Source organism: Citrus sinensis, chromosome 7, assembly GCF_022201045.2.
Source record: "Citrus sinensis cultivar Valencia sweet orange chromosome 7, DVS_A1.0, whole genome shotgun sequence".
In the NCBI taxonomy this organism is placed as follows: Eukaryota; Viridiplantae; Streptophyta; class Magnoliopsida; order Sapindales; family Rutaceae; genus Citrus; species Citrus sinensis.
In genome coordinates, this window is record NC_068562.1 from 11,671,764 (window position 1) to 11,698,329 (window position 26,566).

At 38.1% G+C, this 26,566-nt stretch overlaps 5 protein-coding genes across 5 annotated transcripts; 3 read left to right on the forward strand and 2 right to left on the reverse strand.

Moving 5' to 3' along the window:
- The first annotated feature begins 879 nt into the window (after nt 1-879).
- Nucleotides 880-2,319, forward strand: LOC102621423 (cucumber peeling cupredoxin-like). The gene is made up of 2 exons (XM_006465420.4): nt 880-1,169; nt 1,672-2,319. The coding sequence occupies exons 1-2, from the start codon at nt 983-985 to the stop codon at nt 2,136-2,138; spliced, it is 654 nt and encodes a 217-aa protein (XP_006465483.2). The 5' UTR covers nt 880-982; the 3' UTR covers nt 2,139-2,319.
- A 2,264-nt stretch (nt 2,320-4,583) lies between these two features.
- On the forward strand, nt 4,584-6,634 carry LOC112495575 (cucumber peeling cupredoxin-like). Its single transcript, XM_025095189.2, has 2 exons — nt 4,584-4,918; nt 5,989-6,634. Exons 1-2 carry the CDS (start codon nt 4,732-4,734, stop codon nt 6,459-6,461), a joined length of 660 nt encoding a protein of 219 aa, XP_024950957.2. The 5' UTR covers nt 4,584-4,731; the 3' UTR covers nt 6,462-6,634.
- Nucleotides 6,635-10,918: 4,284 nt separating this feature from the next.
- Nucleotides 10,919-12,040, forward strand: LOC127898792 (uncharacterized). The gene is made up of 3 exons (XM_052431278.1): nt 10,919-11,070; nt 11,293-11,429; nt 11,517-12,040. Exons 1-3 carry the CDS (start codon nt 10,919-10,921, stop codon nt 12,038-12,040), a joined length of 813 nt encoding a protein of 270 aa, XP_052287238.1.
- A 1,701-nt stretch (nt 12,041-13,741) lies between these two features.
- On the reverse strand, nt 13,742-15,954 carry LOC127898794 (uncharacterized). Its single transcript, XM_052431279.1, has 4 exons — nt 15,817-15,954; nt 15,445-15,693; nt 14,738-15,328; nt 13,742-14,350 (listed from the first exon to the last, which is right to left on the reverse strand). The coding sequence occupies exons 1-4, from the start codon at nt 15,952-15,954 to the stop codon at nt 13,742-13,744; spliced, it is 1,587 nt and encodes a 528-aa protein (XP_052287239.1).
- Nucleotides 15,955-22,956: 7,002 nt separating this feature from the next.
- Nucleotides 22,957-24,147, reverse strand: LOC102622094 (protein LURP-one-related 12). Its single transcript, XM_006465261.4, has 2 exons — nt 23,693-24,147; nt 22,957-23,547 (listed from the first exon to the last, which is right to left on the reverse strand). Exons 1-2 carry the CDS (start codon nt 23,924-23,926, stop codon nt 23,152-23,154), a joined length of 630 nt encoding a protein of 209 aa, XP_006465324.2. The 5' UTR covers nt 23,927-24,147; the 3' UTR covers nt 22,957-23,151.
- Nucleotides 24,148-26,566: the final 2,419 nt, after the last annotated feature.

The following is a 26,566-nucleotide window of genomic DNA, read 5'->3' on the forward strand; positions in this document are numbered from 1 at the left end:
AGATCAGTTGTATATGCAATTGATTAGTAGAGTCTTGACATAACTTTAAAAAAAAATCAAGTACATATGCTATAAATTCTAAAATACAACGGACGTACAAAAGATATAGTGTATAGATTGTCGATCTTGTCTCTTCATTAAATTAAGCTTAAAATTAACTCTACTGCCATCACAAGTTGAACTCTCAATCTGAAAATTTTGATAAATATATTTTCCATTTATTTGTTTACTTACTTTTTCATTGTTACCAACATATAAGGAATTGAATTCTCTCTTGATGTAAATAATTAATTGTTAGTAAAATAAGCATAACAAAGAGATAAATTTTAACCACAGCATGGTACCCATTCTGCACATCACATAAGATTTTTTAAGATTTTATATGTATATGTATGTGTGTGTGTATAAAGTAAGATTGATAAAGAATCCTAACAGTGACGCAGTAACGATAAAAATAATTGTAAAATCATGTGATTTATAGTATTAATTTTACTTAATATCACAACACTATATAATCATACAGTTGTTTTATCATCATGGATTGTGTTAGATTTTTTCGATCCAAATTAAATATCGGTGCCTTATTTTCAAATTTTTTGAATAATTAGCTTCCCATTACGTGTGAACTAAGAGTCAACCTTTGAATGAAATGCAGAATTTGCATGCCACGTAGAAAATTAATGCATGTTAGTCTTTAAGTTGGCACTTTCAACTTTAGGTTAATGGTCCCCACAAGCCAATTGCAATCAAGAGCGGCGTCCATGCTTACCTTCTACGTCGGTGCCCGGTCCCGTCTCCTCTTCCTGTCAAGCCCGCGTTTCTTTCAACTCAAAATACAGGCACTACACCACTATAAATATACACTTCAAAATCTTCACAATGATCATCTCATCATTCAAATAGACAACCACATGAACACCAATTAGTTATATATTATTATTCATCATCAAAGAGAGCGGCCGTATTACCAAGAGAAATAGAGATGGAGAAGTTTGCTTCTATGGCTTTTGCTGGAGTTATTGCGGTGGCTTTATTAATGGAATGCGCGGCGGCACAGACGGTGCATGTAGTGGGAGATAGCATGGGATGGAGTATTCCGACGAGTGGTGGTGCTGGGGCATATAACAATTGGGCTGCTACCAAGAATTTTGTTGTTGGTGATGTTCTAAGTAAGTGTGTCATTCACATTTTATCCATCTTTATTATTGTTACCATAAACTTTGTGGTATTCAGGTGTTTCTGTACTCCGTGCTATGCAAACGAAAACAATTAAATCATAGGATGAATTGACAAAAAAAGAATCCATATTATTAAGATTGTCTTAACTACTATTTTTAAACCTCACCTAATAATTCTAAGTTTTTGGATCAAGCTGTTTATATTAATAAAGTATCAAAGCTAAGGTCTAAAATTTGATTCTTAATTTCTATGTGTAAACTCTGTCAATTATTTCTCGTCTCACATTTTAGAGATTTATCTTTCAATACGGGAAGAGCTTCTATCTAATGTCTTAATTACAAAAATATTGGCTCACTTTTGGGCTCTTGCTTTTCAACCCATTTCTTCAACTTCTAAACTCATTTTCGAACTATTATATCCTGTATATAATGATTTTATAGACATTGATGACTCTCCTACCTAAAACTAATATTATTTCCTTTGTTTCTATAGCTTTCAACTTTGTGACAAATGAGCATGACGTGCTACGAGTACCAAAAGCATCATACGATGGATGCACTTCCTCGAACCCTATCGGAAACCCAATCACCACCGGCCCTGCAAACATCACCCTCGACTCCGCCGGCGAACACTACTACATTTGCACATTCGGCCGGCACTGCCAGGCTGGCCAGAAGCTAGCCATTACAGTCTCTGCTACTCCAGGACCGTCACCATCTCCCACTGGCAATCCTACTCCACCAACAACAACTACTCCCACTGCTCCTTCCCCCAATTCCGGTACACCGGACGATTGCACTCCGGCTCCAACATCTGGACCCACCGCTGGCGGCCCCGCAGGATCCACCACACCATCGAATAATAATCCCAGCGCCATTCCTGATTCTTCATCATCTCTTGTTTTGGCTAGTATTTTAGCCCCCATGTTAGCCATTGTTGTGCAGGGTTTACTCTTTTAGAATCCTCTACAGGACTATATATTGTTGTTACACTTAATTATCATGTCTTCAATTTTTTTTATAGAATAAATGTTATGATTATTCATTTGTACGTTATTGAATTTTTTATTTTATTGAGGATTTGAGGTATGTATTGTTTTGAGCACATTTATACATGAGACATTAATAAAGTTTCCAATTAATTTTCATCGATTCATATTATCAATAGTAATCTAATTTAGTGTTTTGAGTAATTTTTGGAGCCGGGTTCGTGTCGTACTGTGACGCTACACCGAATAATATTGATAATGAAAAATGAATTTTACTTTTTTCATTAATTAATTTTATTTTGTATATAGCAATTGTTTGATGCCTTGACGGATATTTTAATAATTCTAATTACTAAAAAAAATTAAAATGACAAATTGAGAAAGAAGCCCAAAACCCAGTACGGTACGAATTCTAAAACGAGACCGACAGGAAGTATGAATAAGATAGACTAAGTTTTTCGGACCAGCTCTAGTGATATGACATTATGACTTAATCTATGCCATCATCAAACAAAGAAAACATTAAAATGATGGCCAAAATCTTCCTATTTGGGATTCAATGCTGATGTATTATTACTATAGAGGGATAAATTTTAGCCATAAATCAATAATAATATATGCATGAAAAAAGAGCGTATAAAACTTAGATGGCTATGGCAAAGCTACGTGTGGACGAACTCAGGCTGCAACTCGAGTATGTTTTTGGGGAAAAAAAAAGGTAAGTACAAATTGCCCTCATTAAAACCCATACTGAAAAGTAAAAGTAAAAATAAAAAATTTAAACAAGCAACCTAACTTGTCGATCCAATATCTCCAGATCACAAAACTCAAATACAAATCATTCTAATCCGTCAAAACCAAAGGCATGCCTAGCCACGACCTAGCCAGTAACCGTAATTATTATTATTAATTTCTCGATTATGTATCAAATTTTAATAATATCAGATTTTTAAAAAATTTGATTTTCAAAAGCTTCTAACGTTTAGTACTAGAATAAATTGTTTGAAATTAGATCTTTAAATAATGAGTGATGATACAACCACAAACTCTTGTATAAACTTATATTGTACAAACTGACGTGGCATTAATTCATTGGTAGAATGAAAATATAAAATAATAGAAATTAATTGTGTAAGCCAAGAGATATTTAATTCAACCAATAAATTAACGCCACATCAATTTGTACAAAATAAATTTGTACAAGAGTTTATGACTATATCATTACTCTTAAATAATCCATTCTAAAAAGTGTTTACCAAAACAACCTAAACCAATTCCAGACATGCTCTAAGTGTATTTTTAAATTTCATATTAATAAATTCTCTCATACAATAGAAGAGCATTTAAGTAGAAAATAATCTTATCCACCCAAAAAATATTTCTAGCTTCACCGGTGTTAGATCGGTAAATAATTTTAATCCCAAGTCGGTGTCCTCTCATCTCATGACACAATATTTTATGAAAATACATCTAAGTGATTCGCTTTTAATATGGCTAAAGATAATAATTAAACGAATACATTTTAACGTGCATGAGCAATAATGCACATATGACTCAATTTCTTTAAAAATGAAATTGATCAATTGTTGAAATATATATTACAGGGATGAATACACTAGCAAATAGAATATTATGTACGTACTGTAAAGGTGCATTAGAAATTGAGGTTGGACAACTGTATATTAAAAGTTACAGTATTAAAGTGTTTAATAAACATTAATTGTTGTAACTTAAAAGATATGTTGATATAATTTTTTTATTTGTACGATAGAAAATTTATTATATCTCTAATAATTTTGTCAAAATTATTATTTAAAATTTATATTAACTGCATATAATTAACTTTTGTTTCATAGTTACATAATTTTTTCACAGCAACTGTAACTTAACGGATACTATATCTCAATCCCAATCAAGACCTAAAATTACCAATGGAAAAAATTTTAACTGAGAGCATGCATATCACGTCATCATTACGCCCATTCTCTTTGCAAGTACACATTACATAAGTTTGAAATTAATTAATTCATCAATATTGATTGTAATAATGATAACGCACATTAGTTATTTTATGTAATGTGTCTCGCACTTTCTGCCAAGTCTTCCTCATGTGTGGGGATGATCAAGAGTCAAACAAATGATGAAATGGTACGGGGCTGGTTTCCAGTTGCGTACCTATAAAGGAGGGAGTCAAATTCGCATTGAATGACATGCAGAATATACATGGCCGCCATGAAGAAATTGAATCAATTTACATGCATAAATAGTCTTTAAGTTGACACTTTCAAATTGGGGTTAAAAGTCAACTTAGATGAAGGTCTCACTTAGCGGCCTCCTCTTGCAGGCACGTAGCCTCTTGTACAAATTAAACAAGACCGGCATCAAGGCTTATTTTTCACATAGTTGCCCGGTCCCGTCTCTTCTTCCCATCAAGCCCGCGTTTCTTTAATTCAAACACAACTATACTTAATATACTATATATACACTTCCAAAACTTCACATTGATCTCATGATTCACAACATTAATTTATTGTTCATTATCGAAGCTAGCTAGAGGAAGAGAGATGGAGAAGTTTGTATCCATGGCTTTTGTTGGTTTGATTGGGGCGGTTTTATTAATGGAATGCGCAGAGGCGCAGACGGTGCATGTGGTGGGAGACAGCATGGGATGGTCTATTCCGATGAGTGGTGGTGCTGGGGCTTATGTCGCTTGGGCAGCTACCAAGAATTTTGTTGTTGGTGATGTTCTAAGTAAGTGTTTCACATCTGATTCAATGTTTATTTTCACTATTAATTTTATATCCACGACACTATTTAGATATTAGTCTTTGAGGGTCAGGTCGACCGGATGTTAATGCACTTTACGCCTACAGTGACTTAAATTTGAGTGATAATAGAATAAATGTTAATGTTTTGTGGATGAGGTTTGGACGCTCTGTCGAAATATTTTGAAAGAAATAATATTACTTATAAACGGACAGCAAGTTCTATTAATTTTATATTAAGTTAATCAAATTACACCATCATTCTCTCTTACATATTATTTTTTGGGAAATTATCACCAGTATACCCTTAAATGTCACCGGTATCAAACGTATTACAACACTTTTCGCTTATATCACTCGTATATCCTAAGTTGATAAAAGAGTTCTAGCGTCCACCTTTTCGTTTACTACCGTTAAGAACTTAACAGAATTTGAGCAAAATGACTATTTTACCCTTTAAACTCAAAATGAGGTAAAAAAAATAAATTTGCCTTGAAAATTAATGTAAATTTTCAATACACAATTTTTTTATTTTGTTATTAACAATACATTTTTTATTAAAAAAAATAAATTATTAATGATACATATTATTAACAATTATCCATAAAAAATATTCATCTTATACCATAAAAAATTATTAACAACATATTATTTATAATTATACATATTATATCATAAAAAAGTCAAGTTGGAGCTTGGAGGAGTAGATCTTCAATAATTTAGGTTAAATTTTGGAGGAGTAGATTCGGTTGTAAAGTAGCTTTTTTTTTTTTAGCAATTATTAACAATTATCCGATAAATGGGATGACATGTCATTTTTATCAAAATATATCATATGACATGTCGTTTTTTACTAAGTAAATGAGATGACATGTCGTTTTTTAAAAAAGACTATATTACCCTTATGATGTCAGCGCTCGCGGCAGAAGTGTTTTTGTCAACTTAGGTATACGAATGATACACTTAAAAAGTATTATAACACGTTTGATACTGATGTCATTTAAGGGTATATGGCTGATAATTTCCTTTATTTTTTTTTCTTTTTTCTTTTAATAGCTTTCAACTTTGTGACAAATGAGCATGACGTGCTACGAGTACCAAAAGCATCATACGATGGATGCACTTCCTCGAATCCTATCGGAAACCCAATCACCACTGGCCCTACAAACATCACCCTGGACTCCGCCGGCGAACACTACTACATTTGCACATTCGGCTGGCACTGCCAGGCTGGCCAGAAGCTAGCCATTACAGTCTCTGCTACTCCAGGATCCTCACCATCCCCAACTGGCAATCCTACTCCACCAACAACAAGTACTCCCACAGCCCCTTCTCCCAATTCGAGCACCCCGGCCAATTGCACTCTGGCTCCAACTTCAGGCCCCACGGCCGGCGGCCCCACAGGTTCTACTACACGAACGAATAATATTCCCACCACCACCGGCATTCCTGATTCTTCGTCATCTCTTGTTTTGGTTAGTGTTTTGGTCCCCTTGTTGGCCATTGTCATGCAGGATTTGTTCTTCTAGACACATAGAGAGGGTTATTTATTATAGTTGTGCAATCCTTACAATTAATTTACAGCATGTTTTAGGGAATAAATGTTCGTGAGTCATTTTTACGTGATTGAATTCTGTATTTGATTGATAAAAATATGCATTGGTTGTAGCCACATGTATAAAATCAATAAACTTTCTAGGGATTTAGCAAGAAATAATTAAAAATTTGTCTGAATTTCAAACTAGATACAATTAATTGAACGCAAGGTTTCTTGCTTCTAAAGTTTCGTTGTGATGAAAATGGATCCTACAAGAAATGAAGATTAAACGGCCAGGATTTTTCATTATATGGTACGCCAACTTTATGTAAAATACCCAACTTACTCGATGTGTAATGTAATGATCTTATGGTCCATTTACTAAATGGGAATGAGAATAGATTAAAATCAAAATGAACTGGAATGAGAATAAGCTAAAATAAAAATAAGAATTTACAATCAAAATAAGTTGATTACTTAAACCATAGGAATCGAAATTAGAATGAATTTTATTCTCATTAATGTGTTTACTTTGTTTTGGAATTGAAATCGGAGTGAGTTCAATCATTACAAATTATTAAAAAGTCTTTGGTTAACTATTGTCATAGTTATTATTTTTTATTTTAATTATCATGATTATTATTATTCAGAAAAGAATATTATTATTATTAATTATTGTTTATAATAATATTGTTATTTACATTATTTTTAATATATTAATTAATTTTTATAATTTTTTATAATAATAATAATCAATTTAAAAAATTATCAAAATCAAAACTAAAAATCATCAACAAAATAATAATTCATTTCAAATAATAATAATAATAATAATATCAAAATCAGAATCATCATCATCAACAACAACAACAAGGACAACAATAAATCATCTTCGTCATCGAAGCAGAACCGTGGCCATCGGAGATGAAACTAGAGATGACATCATCATCATCATTAGAGATGAAATCAAGCCAGATCAAATGGAGATGAAACTGAGGCAGAGACGAAAATAGCATCAGTTGCTTCTTCACAGTTGATGGACCAACAACGACAAAGACGGTGGCTGATTTTTGCAGCTACAGTGATGGAAGTAGTTGCGCTGGCATTCAACTGGGAGCTTTGGGCAAGAGAGTTTAGCCTTTTAGGCTTTTTTTTTGTTTCATTTTTTGGTATTTATATTTTTCATTTAAAGGGAGGGCATTTAATTTGAAGATATTAAAATGTTAATAGGGTAAAATCTAAAATTATCGAGAATGAGAAACTGATTCTAATCCCCTTGTAAATTAGTCTCCCATTCCCCATTCTCAATTGGAGGTAGGCCCCATAATTTTTATTCCTATTCATGCTTCTATAAATTATGTGAAGTAAACGTTATCAATAATTTCAATTTTGGATTCCAATTCCTAATCCTGAAGCAAACAAATCCTTAGACTTCAAGTTACAATACAGCATGCGCTTCTTTTTTATTTGGAAAATTATCATTGCACTATCTTTCTTTTACTTTATATTTATCCAACCATCACAAAATTTTAATATGTTATCTATACCACCTTTCTTTTTAAATTTGTATCAATTAATCACGTTTGCACTAACACCGTCAGATAATTTAAAAGAAATGATAATTTTACCCCTAAATAAATTAAAAGACCATTTTATCTTATAAAAGCTTTGAAAAAAAAATTAATTATAAAAATACCTCTAAATTTAAAAAAATAAATCCAAAAATAGAGGTGCTCAGTTGATTTTTATTAAATTTAGATTTTCAAAATTTTAATAAGTATTTTTATTAAAAATTATAATTTTGCAAAATTTTAATAAAAATAACTGAATTTATTTATTAAAAATTATAATTTTGCAAAATTTTATTAAAATGATTGAATTTATTTATTAAAAATAAATCCCAAAATTTTAATAATTTATGGGATTTTTATTAAATCCCAAGATTTTGTAATTATTTTTATAATTATAATTTTTTATTAAAATAATTTTTATTAAAAATAAAATTCTAATTTTTGGATTTATTTCTTTATTAAATATAATGGTATTTTTATAATTATAATTTTTTTTATTTTCAAAGCTTATGATCTTTTAATTTATTTAGGGGTAAAATTATCATTTTGTTTAAATTATTTAACGTTATTAGTGCAAAAGTGACTAATTGATATAAATTTTAAAAAAAATGTGGTGTAGAGAACATGTTAAAATTTTGTAGGAGTTGGATGAAGATAAGATAAAAAAAAGGTGGTGCAATGATAATTCCCCTTTTTATTTTTCTTTGCTTTTGAAGTATCTCAAGTTCTCAACCACCTAAAGCCCATCAGCTATCTGATTTTGTGCCATTGATCATCAGCGAATGACATTTCGTCTATCATATGATAGCTTAGTTGACTTCTAAAAGGATATAATTAAATTGATATGATTAGGTTGAATAAAAGAGGAAATAATAAAATAAAATAAATTTGAATCATATATGAGCAACAGTGTACACATAACACGTGCAACAAATCTTTAGAATTGAGAAATATCAAGATGCGGAGAGTATTTTGTCTCTCCTTGAAACTGATTTACAAGTTCTCAATATAAGAAAAAAAAATGATAAATTATCCATTTCAGATAAACGATAAGGTTTTTATTTCCCTTTTCTTTTCTTTTTTTCATTCAAATCAGTATTGTAAAGTGGAAGCTTCTTTTCTTGATGAACAATCACTAGCAAGTCTCCTTATGCGTGTCGTGATGGTATTTTTTTGGTCCATTTCTCTTTTTCAAACTTTTGAAATGAGCTTCAAATTGGCTGTATCTGTCAAGGTAGATCTTGATAGACGGTAATATATGCAAGATAATATATTTATTTTTTTTGAATCACTAAAATAACAAGGTTTTTAATTTAGGTCGGCATTCAACGGTTCTAACGGAAATAATTTATAATTTAAAAAAATCCACTTTTCTTTTCTTTTTTTGGGTTTGTTGATGCGAGATTCTGATTACCCCCCGATCACGACCAGGATCTCTGCTCAACCAACTCTACTACGATCAGGATTTCTCCTCGTAGGACTTCTTCTCTAAAGGTTCCTGCGTGCACAGAAAAAGGTCAGAGCACGCCGGTTGTTTTCCCGGCGTAAACCCTCCGACGCTCAAGTTAGAAATGAAGGTTTTTTGTTCCTGGGAATGTTGGCCACTAATCTTATGGCTTCCTTTTGGTACTGATTAGCCAATGCTCTTTTTTTATCTCAGTTTTAATGTCAAAAATTCTAACCCTTTTACCTTCGTTGGCTACCTTTTTATAGACCTCTCTTGAATTCAGACCTTCCCTCCATTCACGCTCGTTATCCTCCCACCTCTCGAAAGTGGATGCTCTATTTCTGTAATCGTGGGTGGTTGTGTGGCCTTCGTGCCTTGATTCTCGGATTGGAGAGCACGTCTCGCCAACTGTCGTTGACTGGGTCTCTTCGACTCAACCCTTAGTAGGAATGGCTTTATGCCTCTAACAGGAGATCGGCCTCGCAGATGACGTATTCGTGGACGAGCAGAATATTCCTGCTCCTGCTCTCCTGCTACTAGACTCTACTACAAGACATACCTGTTCGTGGGACCCTGCTACCAGATGTCTGCTCATCATTGTTGGCCCTCGCCGGAGTACATCCCCCAAACACCGGTCCCCCAGTTTCTGGTGTTGGGTAACGTAGTGAGCCGACAGTAGAAACTCGACAGTTCTTGCTCGCGCAGGATAGGAAAAAGCTGCCAAGAGTCGTGTCGCATTTAATTGCGGACGAGGTGATGTGGCAGAAATCTCCCCCTCTATTTGAATTTCAAACCGACGATTACGAGACTCTTAGGATTTGTGCCGTTAAATGCTGGCAGCCCAAGAGTTTGTTCCTCATTAGGAAAACCCAGAGCCCTTCAAAAGAGAAATTCGTCATTCACTCCATCTCTGTCTCTGTCTTTCCGGTGAAGAAGTTCCGGCATAAAAGCCTCCATCCTTGTCTCTCTCCGACTGAGCCACTACTTCAGGTATTACTTATATTTCCTCAGTCTCGGATAGTTGTAGATAATTTCATTTCTATCTGTTTTGCTTGGGTAGTATTTGGTGAGGTTGCTCTGGTTATAGATTCGGGAATGTCAAAAGGTAAAGAGAAAGTTGTTGAGATTGATGACGATGAGTTAGACTTCCTACCTAGTCTGCTCGCCGATCCTGTCTTTGACCCCGGGATCCCCCTAGAACCCATTAGATCTAGTGTTGGGACTAGCGCTAGGAGAATGTCCCCCCACACAACCTCCTCGAGCAGAAATAGCGGTGAGGAATGATCTTCTGGCTCGGAAAACACCCTGAGTGAGGATCGAGAAGGTGATTTTGGTGAGGTGTCTCTACCAGGAACATCGCGACTAGAAGGGCGGAGTACAGTAGGAGGTAGAGCCTTATCACAGGATTACGCCATTGATTTCATCACGTGCATGACCACATTTGACGAGCTCCATGACCTCTGGGTTATGTATGATATTCATGATGAAATACTTCTTAAGGTCCCAGGAAAGAAGGATACTCCTAGCCGGCCTCTTAGGAGATACGTTACCCTATTTCTGGAGAGTTTTAAGTATGGGCTGAGGTGTCCCCTGTAACCCTACTTTGCCCAAATACTTAACGGGCTAAATTTAGCTCCTGGTCAGCTGAACCCCAATGGGTGGAGGGTACTCTCTGGTCTGTTTATCTTGTAGGACAGATGTTGCCAAAACGAGCCCACATCTGATGAAGTGAAGCACCTGTACCAGCTGAAAAGCAGCCCCAAAGATGCCGGCTGATATTACTTCCAATCAACTACTAAAACCAGAAAACCCATAACCGATCTTCTAACTGGTGGTGGTGGGAATTGGAAGAAAAAATTCTTTTTTACTGGGGATCCCTGGGGTCAAGTTGCACAGATTGACGGGAAGGATTATCGCGTCCCACCCCGTTTCGTGGTCCCAGGTTGCCTGCTCGCTTTAGATGTCTTGTCTCCATAGTTATTCTCACTTTACTGGTTTGTTTCTAACCAAATGTCTGTTCGTATTGCAGGTTCTTGGGGTGTTCACTTCCCACTCAAACCCGACCAGCTCAAATGGGTCGAGGCTGTACTGGTCAATTCCTGCTCGAGTCGAGATCTGCTAACTACTTATACCCTAGTTGAATCTGGTTTGGTGCCCACCGGCCATAAGATAGAAGATGCTGTGATTGGGGCTCTGACTCGAAAACGTCCTCGACCTCAAGCTGCCATGCAGGACCAGAATAAAGATGCTCCCACTGCGAAGCGGGTGAATGTTGTGCAGCAGGTTCCTCCCTTGAAGACTCTACCACCCCCTCCTGTCAAAGTCGGAGAGACTAACAAAGCAGCCACTGACCTTGCTTCTTATTCTCCTCCAGTCGGGCCGAGATCTCGTTTACCTGATAATCAAGCAGAACATTTGGTCCCCTATTTGAACGAGCTTTCTAAACTCGTGAGCAAGAAGGACATGGAGGACTTTGACGGCTGCACCCTGGGTGAGCTGGTGGGAGCCATGCAGTATAGCGCCTTCCATCTCAGCTGCATGGCCACTTACTAAAAGGCCAAGGTTAGCCGTTACGACCGAAAGATGAAGGAGGACATTCAATTGGCGACGACCAGAGCTGACGTTGCCGAGAAGAAAGCAGGAGACTTGAATCTCGAGAATCTGAAGTTGATAGAGCGAGAATCTCTTGCTCAAGCAAAGGCTATTACTCTCGAGGAAGAGCTGACCAAGGTCAAGGAGGATCCGCAAAGGCAGAAGGTTATGTACAAGGCTCAGCTCGAATCTCTCCGCGATTTCCACCGGGCTCAGGTTGAGAACTTGGAGAAGGAAGTTGACAACCAATACGACCAGGGACTTCGGCATTCCTATCGTTGCATCATGGCTGTCCTTGGGAAGCAGCACCCTAATATGAAGATGGATGACCTTGCAGCTGGTATTGCTCAACACATGGATGAGGAGGCGGCGAAAGGGGATTCCGAAGTGGTGGAGCCAATTATGATTAAAGAGGAAAACTCTCCTCCTCGTGCAATCTCTGCTGACGTTGGCGAGGCGAGTACCCCCCGGACGCAACTGGTGATACTCCCCCAGCACCTGAGGTGGACCAGCCAACTGAGGCTGTTCGGCTTACTGACCCGCCGTCTTCTTAAACATGTTTTGTGTTGTAGTTGCCTTTTCTTGTTTTTGGACATTGTATGTTATGATGAACAGCTTTACGAACTGTTGGCATATTAATAAGAATGTTCTTACTTGTCTTCTGGTATAGAAGTTGTAAATTTTTTTTTTTTTACTTTCTACTCGGCTTCACATGGTCGGGCAGATTCTAGCAAGCTTGACTTCTTATCTCGCCATCGAGCAGGCTTTGAAACTTTGGAGCCTTTACTTGCCTTAGAAACTTTTTTGAAATTCTCATTGTTTGCTCGTCTTCACGTGGTCGAGCAGATTCTGGCAAGCTCAGCTTCCTGTCTCGCCATCGAGGAGGCTTTGAGACTTGTGGAGCCTTTGCGTGCTTTAGGAATTTATATAACACTTAAGGGTCTGCTCGCCTTCGCTTGGTTGAGCATATCCTGGCACGCTTGGTTTCTGGTCTCGCCATAAACAGGCTTTGAGACTTAGTGAGCTTTTGCATGCCTTAGAAACTTTTTCAATGTTTGGGATTCTGCTCGCCTTCGCTCGGTCGAGCAGATCCTGGCACGCTTGGCTTCTGGTCTCGCCATAAACTGGCTTTGAGACTTGGTGAGCCTTTGCGTGCCTTAGAAACTTTTTCAATGTTTGGGATTCTGCTCGCCTTCGCTCGGTCGAGCAGTTCCTGGCACGCTTGGCTTCTGGTCTCGCCATAAACAGGCTTTGAGACTTAGTGAGCCTTTGCATGCCTTAGAAACTTTTTCAATGTTTGGAATTTTGCTCGCTTTCGCTCGGTCGAACAGATCCTGGCACGCTTGGCTTCTGGTCTCGCCATAAACAGGTTTTGAGACTTGGTGAGCCTTTGCATACCTTAAATACTTTTTCAATGTTTGGGATTCTGCTCGCCTTCGTTTGGTCGAGCAGATCCTGGCACGCTTGGCTTCTAGTCTCGCCATAAATAGGTTTTGAGACTTGATGAGCCTTTGCATGCCTTAGAAACTTTTGTAACAGTACAGTTGATTGAAATTCCTTATTGATCCATTTATCGCTAAATTCGGCTTACATGATATTGCTTTGACGTAAAATAAATAACAACGAGCATGAACAGAAATAACTCTAAAATATGAACAAGTCTTACTGGAAATATTTCCTGAGGTGTGCTGTGTTCCATGGGCGTTTCACCTCGTGGCCGTCCATGCGAACCAATTTGTAAACTCCGGGTCCAACTAGCTGCTTGACCCTGTATGGCCCCTCCCAATTCGATCCGAGTACTCCCTGGGTCGAATCTTTCGTGTTCTGATTCACTCTCCTTAACACCCAATCCCCGACCTCGAACTGCCGTACGTTCACCTTCTGATTGTAATACCGAGCAACCCTCTGCTGGTAAATGGCTGATCGCTTTGATGCTTGCTCCCTCTTCTCAGTTAGCAGATCCAGATTCAAGCACATTTGGTCTTTGTTCTCCTGCTCATCGAAGTGATCTGTCCGGTGCGTGCTCGTCCCTATCTCGACTGGTACAACTGCCTCATGCCCGAAGGCTAAGGCAAATGGTGTTTCGCCAGTTGCTGTTTTGTGGGCTGTCCTGTATGCCCATAATACACCTGATAACTCGTCAACCCATGCACCATTCTTTGCTCCAAGCCTGATTTTCAACAGCCTCTTGATTATCTTGTTGGCTGCTTCTACTTGTCCGTTAGACTGAGGATGAGCAGGCGAGGAGTACTTCAACTCTACTCCGAGGTTCTAGCAGAAGTCCCTGAAGTTCTGGTTATCAAACTGTCTGCCATTATCTGTTATTAAAGCATAAAGGATCCCGTACCGACAGACCAGGTTTCTCCATATGAAGTCTGTTGTCTTCTTCTCTGTGATCCTGCTGAGGGCTTCTACCTTTATTCACTTCGTGAAGTAGTCTATTTCTACTATTGCATGTGTTGCTGCTCCTCGTCACCTTGGTAACGGCCCGATCAGATCAATTCCCCATTGAGCAAATGGCCAAGGGGAAGCCATAGAGGTGAGCTTCTCTGGTGGTTGGTTGGAGAAACTTGCAAAACTCTGACAGCTTACAGAGCTCCTGGTCTTCTCCTGCGAATCTTGGTGCATTGTTGGCTAGAAATATCCCTGCCTTAGAACCTTGTGAGCAAGGGACCTTCCACCAGAATGGTTTCCACGGATTCTTTCATGTACTTCTCTCAGTACGTAGTTTGCATCATCCTCATCCAAGCACCGAAGGAACGGTAGCGTATATCCTCGCCGATATAGCACCCCATCAATCATTGTGTACCTTGAGGCCATGGCTCTGATCTTTCGTGCTCGCAGCTTATCTGGTGGCAATACCCCATCTCTGATGTATGAGATTATTGGATCCATCCACGAGCATTTTTGTTCTATCTGCATCACCTCCAAATTCTGCTCGATGTTAGGGTTGGTTTTCACCTCTAAAGGGACCGACTTAGGCATTTTCGAGTCTGCCACGGCTGCCATCCTGGCCAAAATATCTGCACGACTATTCTGCTCCCTTGGGATTTGTATCACCTCAGCCGCTTTGAACTTCCCCATCATTTGCCTGACTTTCTTCAGGTAGTGCTCCATCTTCTCATCTCTCGGTTGAAATCTTTTACTGACATGATTTGTGACCAGCTGGGAATCAATTCTGATCTTCACCCTATCTGCTTTCATTGCCTTAGCCAATTCCAAGCCTGCTATCAAGGCTTCGTATTCTGCCTGGTTATTTGTGGCTGTGAATTCTAACTTTACAGCATAAGAGATCTCATCCCCCTCTGGGCCTTCCAAGACAATCCCTGCTCCCCTGACGACCTATCTACAGACATCTGCCATACTCGGGCTTCGCTGCTGTTTGTAACAATATCTGGTTGGTCCAAACAAACTTCGGGCTCTGCGAATTCTGCTACGAAATCGGCCATTGCTTGAGCCTTTATCGCTGCTCGGGGTTTGTAATCAATGTCGAACTCACTCAGCTCTATAGCCCACTTCACGAGCCGACCAGAGGCATCCGGCTTGTGCAGGGTTTGACGCAATTGTGGGTTTGTTATTACCGAGATGGGAAATGCTTGAAAGTACGGCCTCAGCTTCCGAGCAGCAACCACAAGGGTGAGTGCCCATTTCTCCAACGGTGGGTATCTGGTCTCAGCGTCGAGCAGGGCCTTGCTGGTGTAGTATATCGGATACTGAACCCCCTCTTCCTCTCTCACCAGAACAGAACTTGTAGCACGATCTGATACCACTAAATACAAAAATAACTTGTCCCCATCCTTCGGTGCGGACAGCAGAGGTGCCTGCTGCAAGTATGCTTCAAGTTCTGGAAGGTTTCTTCGCATTCTAGGGTCCATTCTGTTTTCTTTCCTCTCTTTATCACTTGAAAGAATAGCTGACACTTATCTGTAGCCTTGGATATGAATCGGCTCAATGCTGCTAACCTCCCCGTAAGGCTCTGCATCTCCTTCAGGTTACGAGAAGACCTCATCTGCACGATCGCCTGGATCTTCTCGGGATTTACTTCGATCCCCCTATGACTCACCATGAATCCAAGGAATTTCCCTGACTCGACCCCAAAAGCACACTTTTCCGGATTGAGCTTTATCTTTTACTTCCTCAAAAGTCCGAATGTCTCCTCGAGGTGCTCGACATGTTCCTTCGGGATTTTCGACTTGGTTATCATGTCATCCACGTACACCTTTATTGTTCTCCCAATCAATGGCTTAAAGATTCTATTAACCAGCCTCTAGTACGTGGCCCCAGCATTTTTAAGACCGAATGGCATTACCCTGTAGCAGAACAAACCCTAGTTAGTAATAAATGCCGTGCTTTCCCCATCCTGCTCGAACATAGGGATTTGGTTGTGTCCCGAGAATGCGTCCATGAAGCTGAGCAGACCATGTCCAGCTGTTGAGTCTACAAGCTGGTCGATCTTTGGTAAGGGAAAGCTGTCTTTCGGGCACGCCTTGTTGAGGTCCGTAAAATCCACACACATCCTCCACTTGCCATTAGCCTTTTTTACTAACACCACATTCGATATCCACTCGGGATAATTGACTTCCCGAATGAACCCTGCTTTCAAGAGCTTCTCCACCTCGTTGTTTATAGCCTCATATCTCTCCTGGTTGAAGCACCTCCTTTTCTGTCTTACTGTCCGAGCACCTTTCTTTATTGCGAGCTTATGACATGCAACTTCAGGGTCGATCCCTGGCATATCTTCATGTGTCCAAGCAAACACATCTGCATGAGCCCGCAAGCATTGCACCAACTCCTGCTTCTGCTCTTCTTTAAGCCTCGATCCAATTCGAATCGTTTTTCCCGGATCTTCTGGTCCTAGGCTCATTGTCTCCAACTCCTCTATAGGTTCTTGTTGCCATTCTTGGCTCCCACTCGGGTATCAAGGGATGTTATTTGCATTGCTTCCCTTGCTGCCGATGAGTAACAGCTTCGTGCGATTCTCTGGTCTCCTCGTACCACCCCAACTACCCCATTCACCCGGTACTTGTGAGCTAGATAATGATTGGACAGCACTGCTTTGCTCATCCTCAGAAATGGCCGATCTAAGATCATCTGGTAAGGACCTTCTTCATCGACTACCACAAAATCTAGTATCATAGTCCTTTCCGTCAGGAAGCTTCCAATCGTGATAGACAGCTCGACCACACCTAGGGGGACCAGCTTTCCTCATTTAAATCCCTTCAAAGAGGTGTTGGTGTGCTCCAACCTCAAGTTTCCTATTCTCATCTCCTCCAAAGTCGACTTAAACAACACATCAACTGAGCTCCCTGTGTCAACCAGTATCCGATCAAACTTCTTGCTGGCAACGATGGCCTTGATGACTAAGGCATCCTCGTGTGGGTATAAAATCCCTTCTTCATCCTCATTTGTCCACATGATTGGCACTTACCTGAGTCTTGCTCGTTTGGCTGCTGTGGTGTTGAAAAATACCTTTTTACTAGTCATGGCATATCTAGCATAGTTCTTCCACGATCTGTTGGAATCTCCAGCCAATGTTGGGACCCCAGCAATCACCCTTACTGTAGGCTGCTCGTGCCTCAAGTTTCTGCCACTCTGCTCCCCTTCACATGTCGAGGCCACCATCGGAAAAGTCCCATCTATAAACTCGTCCAGGTATCGATTTCTCACCAAATCTTCGACCTGGGTCTTGAGATCTCTGCATTCTGTAGTGGTATGGTCATGAGTGCCATGGAACTTACAATAGCGTACCCTATCCCTCCTGCATGGTAGCTTTGTTATTGGGGCATGGAGGTACAGTAATCCCCGGTCCTTTATGGCCCCGTACATCTCGTCCAGGGGCATCTTCAAGGAAGTATACCGCCCATAGTCCTGGTTCTGGTCGATCATGTGCACTGCCCTTTCTCTGTTTGTGCCATTCTGAGTTGGAGGCGGTGGCAGCGCTTCTGGTCTGCTCCCCCTACTACCATAGGGGTGTGGGTGATGATGACTATATGCCGCGTCATGCCTTCTCCAAGGCTCTCTAGCTGGTGAGTAAGGAGGTTGCGCCCTGCTACACTAATACTGTGGTGGCCTCTGATGAGGCTAGTAAGCGATTACCCGACCTCCTATACCACTACCCGAGGCATAGTGATCCCTCCTCTTAATCGGCCCATTTCCTGGTACGGCTCTCTTCTCTTTTCTCTTTAATCCTTCCAGCTGGTCTGTCTTAATCCGTGCTGCCTTTTCCTCCTCGATTTCTATGTCTCTCTTAGCCTACTCGTAAGCAGCTGAATATGTCTGAATAGCTGGGCTTCTCAAGTTGTACCACAGCCGTCCTATCTTCACTCCTTCTTTCAATCCCCTTAATGCCTGAGGATGGTTGAAAGCTCCCAAGTCGAGGACAGCACGGTGGAACCTTTTGATGAACTCCCGAAGGGTTTCCTCCTCTCTCTACTTCATGCTCGTCAGCTCTATCATATCATCTTCCAGTGCCATTGCCCCACGAAACTGCTCTGTAAATTTCTGTCACATCTACTCGAAGGTTTTAATACTCCCCAAGGAAGTTTCCTGTACCACTCGCGTGCTCGTCCCTCTAGAGATAGTGGGAACACCCTACATCTTTGGGCTTGAGATAGTCCTTGCACCCCGGTTATGTCGTTGAAGCGCTCTATGTGCACCAACGAATCAGTTCGCCCCGAATATCTGAAGTTTGGGAGGCGAAAATCTCTTGGAATGACTGCCCTCGTGATCTCTGCCGAGAGCGGGGATTCCCCATCCAGCATTATCCTCCAACCAGGTGCTCTACTCCTTCCTTGCATATCATCAATTACCTGCGCTAATCTGCGCACTTCCTCCTCCAGCTGCACGGCACGACCAGGGTCACGTGCTGCAACTTGATCCCGTTCTTGCTCTATATCATGTAAATGTTGCCTGAGCTCTGTTTCCTCTGCATTCACCACCCCATCATCCTCATCAAAAATCTGTCTTCCTGGGGATTGTTCTTCTTCTCTATGAATTCCTCCCCGCAGAAATAATTTATCTCTCTCACCACCAAATCTCCTGGTGGTCTGACTTCTCATCACACCGTTGTGCCCTGGTGCCACTCCGCCACCTCTCACCCTTTCCTCATGGGTTCCCCTTCGTTCACTCCTTAGTTCATGTAGGATGGTTGTTAGGGTCTCCATCTGCTTTTCCATCCGTTCCATTCGGTCATGCATGGCATTTTCCCGTGCTTCGATGGCTATCTCCCTCAACGTCACGGATTCGTTAAGCCTCATATCACCTCCTTGTGCACTACTTCCTCCTACATCCATTGTTTCTTCTCTTGCTTTGCTTTTCCTCTCTCTGTCAACAGAAGCTTTTTTATCAGCTCCCCACAGATGGTGCCAAAATATTGATGCGAGATTCTGGTTACCCCCCGATCACGACCAGGATCTCTGCTCAACCAACTCTACCACGACCAGGATTTCTCCTCGTAGGACTTCTTCTCCAAAGGTTCTTGCGTGCACAGAAAAAGGTCAGTGCACGCCGGTTGTTTTCCCGGCGTAAACCTTCCGACACTCAAGTCAGAAATGAAAGTCTTTTGTTCCTGGGAACGTTGGCCACTAATCTTATGGCTTCCTTTTGGTACTGATTAGCCAGTGCTCTTTTTTTATCTCAGCTTTAATGTCAAAAATTCTAACTCTTTTACCTTCGTTGGCTACCTTTTTATAGACCTCTCTTGAATTCAGACCTTCCCTCCATTCACGCTCGTTATCCTACCACCTCTCGAAAGTGGATGCTCCATTTCTGTAATCGTGGGTGGTTGCGTGGCCTTCGTGCCTTGATTCTCGGATTGGAGAGCACGTCTCGCCAACTGTCGTTGACTGGGTCTCTTCGACTCAACCTTTAACACGAATGGCTTTATGTCTCTAACAGGAGATCGGCCTCGCGGATGACGTATTCGTGGACGAGCAGAATATTCTTGCTCCTGCTACTAGACTCTACTACAAGACATACTTGTTCGCGGGACCCTGTTACCAGATGTCTGCTCATCATTGTTGGCCCTCGCCGAAGTACATCCCCAAACAGAGTTTTTTTTTTTTTTTAATAGAGGGTCAATTCTTTTAAAATGACTTTAAAATTTGTTAAAAGGAAAAATGAACCCACAAAATAATAGGGAATGTTTTAAACGAAACTACAGTCTACAGACACACAGCGACAATTCCATCAAGCTTAATAATGAGTTCCATGGAACACCTGTCTTCTAATTTTTGGTTCTCTCTGCGGCAATTAAAATTCGACCACACAAACGAAAAGCATTACTAAACACACCACCAAAGATTCCAATTTAATTAGCAACTTCTTGTAAAAAAGTAATGTTATTTTATCCATTTTTTTTTCTTTTTCAGTCTAGGGGAAGAGTAGCACACTTTTTTAAATGCCTTTACCATATTTTGCATGCCATTGAAAGAAAATCTAGAAAAGACCGTATACCGACAAAGACTCGGATGAGTTATTCTGCTTAAATTGGCGGCACCACAAATTACAAAAGGTGAATCGATTACAAACAGATTAACTTTAGCAGTCCAACTAATGATTGAGTGACTTGTGTCGCTTTAATTTTGAAAATATGGCGTAATGGGAAAGAGACTTTCATTACTTTATGCGCAACGATCGAATTGCTTGTCAGGTCGCTTGATTTAACTCTTATGTACTTTTAAGTTTTATACCTTGTTTCTAGATTGCATTTTCCTATCTTGAGTAATTAAAAGATGATGTGATGTGGGAATTGATAACAATTAGTAGAAAAACTTGGCAACGGCAAAATTTCTCTAAATTAGAGCACAAATCACAACACATATATAAAATAATAAATAATTAAAAATATATTATAATTTTAATCGAATAGTTATGAAAACATATTTTATTTAAAAGTAATTTTAATATAATCAGACTCATTTCACTTTCATTTGATTCGTGATGGACAAATTAATTCTCGTCACATTTTTATAAAGAATAAAATAAAAGTTACAAATTGTAATAAATTGGATATTTTATTGATATACAAAGATTGATTCCATCAATCTTAGAATTAATTGGTAAAAATTTAGACGATCACTTTTAGTAACTAATTGTCTTTGTCTTTATCTTTGTTTTCATTCTTATTAATCCTCCTTCAAGCTGGTGGGTGAAAGTTATGGACTGAACCCCCAGTTTGACTTACGATGTTGTCAATCCTTGATTTTATTTAATAGTCTTCTTTTTAAGTGTCATGCAACAAAAAACGAAGCCATTCCTTTGAATCTTGTCAATTAGTTCTTCCAATTTGATATTGATTTTGGTTAGATAAGTAAATAAAAATGTACAAAGAATTTAATTAATTTCTAATAACTACAAATAGTTGTAATAAAAAACCACTTAATCAATTATTGATGAAGTGATGGGTAAAACACCTCCCCACATATTTTTGGATTGCAAATTGATCTTAACAAGTAGACTTACACCCCTTTGAAAAATTCTATATAATAATAATAATTAATAATAAATATGACAAAATACTAAATATAACAAATTTGGTGTATAGTATACATGCCAAAATTTCGGCCAGGAGTCTCTAGACTTCAAGTTTCATACGAATAGAAATTCTTTACGAAATATGTTTACAGAGGTTCTCGAATTTGCCATAAGATAGATCAAAATTCAAAAATTATGGCTTTGATACAAGGTTAGGTTAAAGAATTTGCCATGGGAATTGAGACGTCAATATCAACATGATCAAAATTTCAAAAATCGTGGGTTTGATGCAAGGTTAAAAGTTTTGGCATTCTCTCAAAGTCTCAATTTTTGTGTGCATTAATTTATGATTTCTCCGCAGTTTTTTCAGCTTCAAAGTTAGGGAATTTTTGTCTGCCTCGCCACCTAACATGAAATTGAAAATATGAAACAAAATTAATCAACTTCATTTTACAGCCACATAAAAAATATATACGTAATGCTTCAAAAATTAAAAACGTTCTAGTGGACTAGTGGTATTGAAAATGTTTCTAGTGGACTACTGGTATTGAAAATATACTAACTTTATGGGATTATAGCCACGATAAAACCTCTAAGAGTCAAATAGGTAACAATTTCCATTTTTCTTTTTCAAGTACGAAAATTTTGAATTCTGACCGTTAAATTCTCTCTTATCAACTCACTCCTTCGATTGTCATCTCTCAAGAGTTGATTGGTGACTTTACAAACAAATGCAGTACTAAATAAATTGCAACCACATGTAAGCCGCTCTTCACTCTTACGAGCAATACTCCTAACCACATGGAGAGAGGTTTATATTTATAATTAAGGATTAATTTTTTTCAATTATTTAAGATCAATTTTTTTAATATTATATAACACATCGTGCTACTGAAATCCAACATAGTAATAAATGCATATGGCTCATTGGGGAGACTTTGACCCTCTATCTTAGAATTAAGGTAAAGAAATGTCGACCATCTTAATCAAGAAATTATTGATATTTAACATCAAATTATATAAATTTAGAGTTCAAATATTCAAACTACGCTATCTCAGTTCTTTCCATGCGTTATTAGAAATTATTTTTTTTCCAATTATCTTAAATTATAATTAACCCATTCGAAGTTCAAAAATTCATACTACAGTACCACATAACTGATATATAAAGTCGTGATAAGTTTTTGATTGTAAATATTAACTGATTTGCAATGTAATATTAACAAACATAATTAAAAAACGAAAAAAAAAGAAGTAAACAAATAATTTTAAATGAACCTCCTGCATGCTACAAAAGATCCAAGCAACCATACCATTAATTAAAAAAAACAAAAAAACAAAATAAGGGTCCTAAAATAGAAAAATTAATAATGAAAGATAGCAATCAAGCCATGAAGCCAAGATCCGCAATTATGATATATACATATAACTCGTATGATAAAATATCTTGTTAATCATACAATAAAATACATAATAAACTGCACAAATAGTTATTGCTATATGATTTTCAATTAAAAAAGTGAGACTATAAAATACAACAAAATATCTCAAACCCCAGACAAAGAAGAAAGTTCCCCACCAAGCGACCGCCAGCCGACCTAATCCTCCGTGACCGGGTCCACCCGACCACCGTTACTTTCAACATAATTATCACCGTTGATCTGATCAAGGACCAATACCAAACCCATGGCAAAGGCTCCATCGAACCCAGGCTTCACGCTGAGTAAAAAGACGTCTTTGGCCAGCAGCACCTGCGTTGATGCATCCACTTTGCGTCTAATATCAGCCACCGATTCCTTCATCGCGTTGAAAATCGTGCAACTCCTTTGCCCGAAATTGCCCTCGATCCGGTACTCCTCTCCTGGATTCTCGTACATCTCGACAGTCACGCTGGACCGTCCGATTATCGAGGATCTACGCACGCTAAAAATCGGCTTTTGACCGTCCGTTCTCTCCCCAGAATATCCCTCCCACCGGTGATGCAAGCTCGGCCTCTGCTCAAGCCAAGAAAAAAATCCAGCATCGTCAAACTCACTGAGTAAACTCAGTTCATACAAATAAGAAAATTAAAATTAAAAAATCAATGCCCATAAATACAAGTAACGAAAAATCAAAAAATACCATTAATTGAAATTGTACCTTTCGTCTGACAGTGAGGAGGCACTTGCCGTGGGCGTCCATAAGAACGTGTTCATCCTTGTCACGGGTGTCGGGGCCGTACGAGTCAACACGGAAGACCAACTCACCTCTGCAGTTATAAACAGTGAAGCCGTCGTTTTGGAAAAACAGAGAGGTTTTAAAAACGGTGAGATGGGTTTCTTGTTTGTATATATACTCGTCGGCCACCAGCACCGCAGCCTGATCAGCTTTCATTATTATTTGTGATCTTTGATCTTCAAATGAATGAACGAACTGATCGGAAAAGTCTGAGCTTTTCACTCCAAGATTGGAACTTTCAAAGTTGTAAAGATTGCAGTAAACGGTGACGTACTGACGTTGAAATGAAGATTGATTACTGGGAGGATTTTATAGAGAGAGAAAGGAGAAAAGCGACGCGGACTGAAAACGGGGACACTGTAGCCTGCGCATGTGGTATATGCGAAATGCAATAATATCTGATTACGGGACATGGTGGGTATTGTTTATTTTGTATCACGTTTTTTTCAATTTTAGGAGGGCATTGATTTTGTCTCCCTAAATCTGGCCACGCTATGGGAGGCTCCAAAAATAAGGTAACTATCACGAATAAAAATGAATCGAATATGTGTGACTCAGGCTGCTTTAACTCGGGCTAACGAGTAGTTCTACGTTGGTGGGTCGAATTTTAGCAGATCCAGATTGGATCCATTTATTAACCGAATCAAAATATCATAATTTACATTTATTCTATTAGACAGTAAAGTTTTGTGAGTGTTGCAGGGATTATATACATATATATATCATTTGGGTATCTCTTCTTAGCATAAAATTAATATATAGCTTAATACTTTTATCAATAACATAATTAATTTCATAAATTTGTTCTTTCTATTGGTTTCTGCTTCATCAACCAAGAAAAATGAGCTTATATGACGAATTTTAATAAAATATTTTCGATTCAATTGTCGTTTAATATGATTGAGTTGGCTCAATTTTTGAACTCGGGTGAGTTGCATACATTTAGATAAGCATTCTAGGTAGGTGATATATATATATATATATGAAATCAAATCTGGGTTGGAGGTGTCATAAGAACAAAGGATGCCTTGCCCTTTAGATTTTGACAAAATCTTTGAATATTTAAATAAAATATTATAACTTAAATATAAAATTTTTTATTTAATCCCTGTATATTTCTTTCACAATTTTCATGCATGGGACTAGCCCTCATAAAGTTGGTGTCCCATCTTCCCCACGAATCAATCACATATTAAAAAGGAACATTAAAAGCAAAAGATTTGCATTTTCTTATTAAAAATAAATATGCAATTTTCAGTATTTGTACAAGTGAGCTTTGATCATATTTTAAATAAGCAAGTATGAAATTATTTTTTCTTTTTTAAAAAGCAAGTATATTTAAGTAATTCACGCAAATCTGCTGACGCATTCTCATTGATTTTATACAATTTTTCTACTTTTTTTTGTCTTAAAAAGAAAAAAAAAAAAAAGAAGCCCTTTTCTTTTTATTGAGGACATTATATAATAGTAGAATATTATTTCTTTTGTTTTTTTTTTTAAAAGTGTACTTATTTCAGGCCATGCATGATGTTGCATACAACCAAATAATAAAGCTTTAATTTTTCAATCATATGTGACAATAAAACTTTAAACAATCAAATATTGCGCAGCTCCATGGAATTGAATTTGATTTTATAGTGCCAAAAAAAGAGTGATATTTAAAACTTTAGGGATCAAGAAATGAGGTGATAATTAATTGCATTTAACTATTATCCTAAGATAAGAATTTAGTGATAAGTTGAGTTTTTATTAAGTACTGAATCAATGGTTATTCGATAAAATAAATAAATAATAAAAATTTAAAACAATTCTGACCATTAATTCAGTACTCAATAAAAACTTAATTCAGAATTAAATGCTAATCCACTATCCTACCTATAAATGTGATTATAATTCAATTATTTCGTCAATTGGTATATGAAGGCTGAGTATATGCATGTTCAACTACTATTATCCTATTCCTACCAACTTATTTCTAAATTCTTTACCAAATAATCCTTGTTAAAATAATTTAAAATAGTGTCTTCTTTAAGAATTCTTAATCACCAAACACCAAATGTATAATCGAGCACATTTTTAATTAGAATATTGGATGAAGAAAGAAATTACAAGAAATACAAATTAAAAATTGCATGTTAAATCCTTCCTCTGGTGGGTTTAAAAATGTAAATTCGTATAATGATAATGTCGTATCTGTAAAACAACACACTATATTGTAGTTATAGATATGCAAGAAATTTGTAATTTTCAACATGTGGACATCGCACTGAAGAACTGTTATAAATAATAATAATAAAGCTGCCATGATAGCTTTGAATAAATATCAAATAGACAAGTCATCACAATCACATTAACTATATTACATGTTTATAATAAGAATAATAATAGTAAAGCCTGTATTTATACATAATTATTTTATAAAATATACACACACACACACATACGTGATGCTAGAAGAAGAAGCAAATAATGAGCGGACACAGCAATGCCCACTGGTTGCCTGCCGCCAACAACATGTCAACATGCATGCAACACAACAGCGTGAAAAAGGCAAAATAATTATTCAAAACTTCAAGTCGCGATAAGTGGGTCCAATTTTCCACCGAAGGCCAAAAGCAATTGTTTCGCCACCACTCAGCGTCTGTCAAATCCACGCATGAAAAAGACGGAAAGATTCAAGAAAATGGCATAATGAAAGGATAAAATTGTGGTGCAACTATGGTATCGTGCCACAGTTGTACCCAATCGTTGTATTCTCACTTATTTAAATGGACTCTATTTATTTGAGTGGATTCA

What these genes read in the sequence shown, in the direction of transcription:
- LOC102621423 (XM_006465420.4), top strand. Translation starts at nt 983, where the DNA reads ATGGAGAAGTTTGCTTCTATGGCTTTTGCTGGAGTTATTGCGGTGGCT. An exon ending in TGTTGTTGGTGATGTTCTAA is followed by an intron (nt 1,170 to 1,671) that starts GTAAGTGTGTCA and finishes TTGTTTCTATAG; the next exon opens with CTTTCAACTTTGTGACAAAT.
- LOC127898794 (XM_052431279.1), bottom strand. Translation starts at nt 15,954, where the DNA reads ATGGACCCTAGAATGCGAAGAAACCTTCCAGAACTTGAAGCATACTTG. An exon ending in GTGCTACAAGTTCTGTTCTG is followed by an intron (nt 15,694 to 15,816) that starts GTGAGAGAGGAA and finishes GCTGCTCGGAAG; the next exon opens with CTGAGGCCGTACTTTCAAGC. An exon ending in GAAGGTCCCTTGCTCACAAG is followed by an intron (nt 14,351 to 14,737) that starts GTTCTAAGGCAG and finishes GACTTCTGCTAG; the next exon opens with AACCTCGGAGTAGAGTTGAA.
- LOC127898792 (XM_052431278.1), top strand. Translation starts at nt 10,919, where the DNA reads ATGACCACATTTGACGAGCTCCATGACCTCTGGGTTATGTATGATATT. An exon ending in AGTTTTAAGTATGGGCTGAG is followed by an intron (nt 11,071 to 11,292) that starts GTGTCCCCTGTA and finishes TACTAAAACCAG; the next exon opens with AAAACCCATAACCGATCTTC. An exon ending in ACCCCGTTTCGTGGTCCCAG is followed by an intron (nt 11,430 to 11,516) that starts GTTGCCTGCTCG and finishes TTCGTATTGCAG; the next exon opens with GTTCTTGGGGTGTTCACTTC.
- LOC112495575 (XM_025095189.2), top strand. Translation starts at nt 4,732, where the DNA reads ATGGAGAAGTTTGTATCCATGGCTTTTGTTGGTTTGATTGGGGCGGTT. An exon ending in TGTTGTTGGTGATGTTCTAA is followed by an intron (nt 4,919 to 5,988) that starts GTAAGTGTTTCA and finishes TTCTTTTAATAG; the next exon opens with CTTTCAACTTTGTGACAAAT.
- LOC102622094 (XM_006465261.4), bottom strand. Translation starts at nt 23,926, where the DNA reads ATGAAAGCTGATCAGGCTGCGGTGCTGGTGGCCGACGAGTATATATAC. An exon ending in TCCTCACTGTCAGACGAAAG is followed by an intron (nt 23,548 to 23,692) that starts GTACAATTTCAA and finishes TGGCTTGAGCAG; the next exon opens with AGGCCGAGCTTGCATCACCG.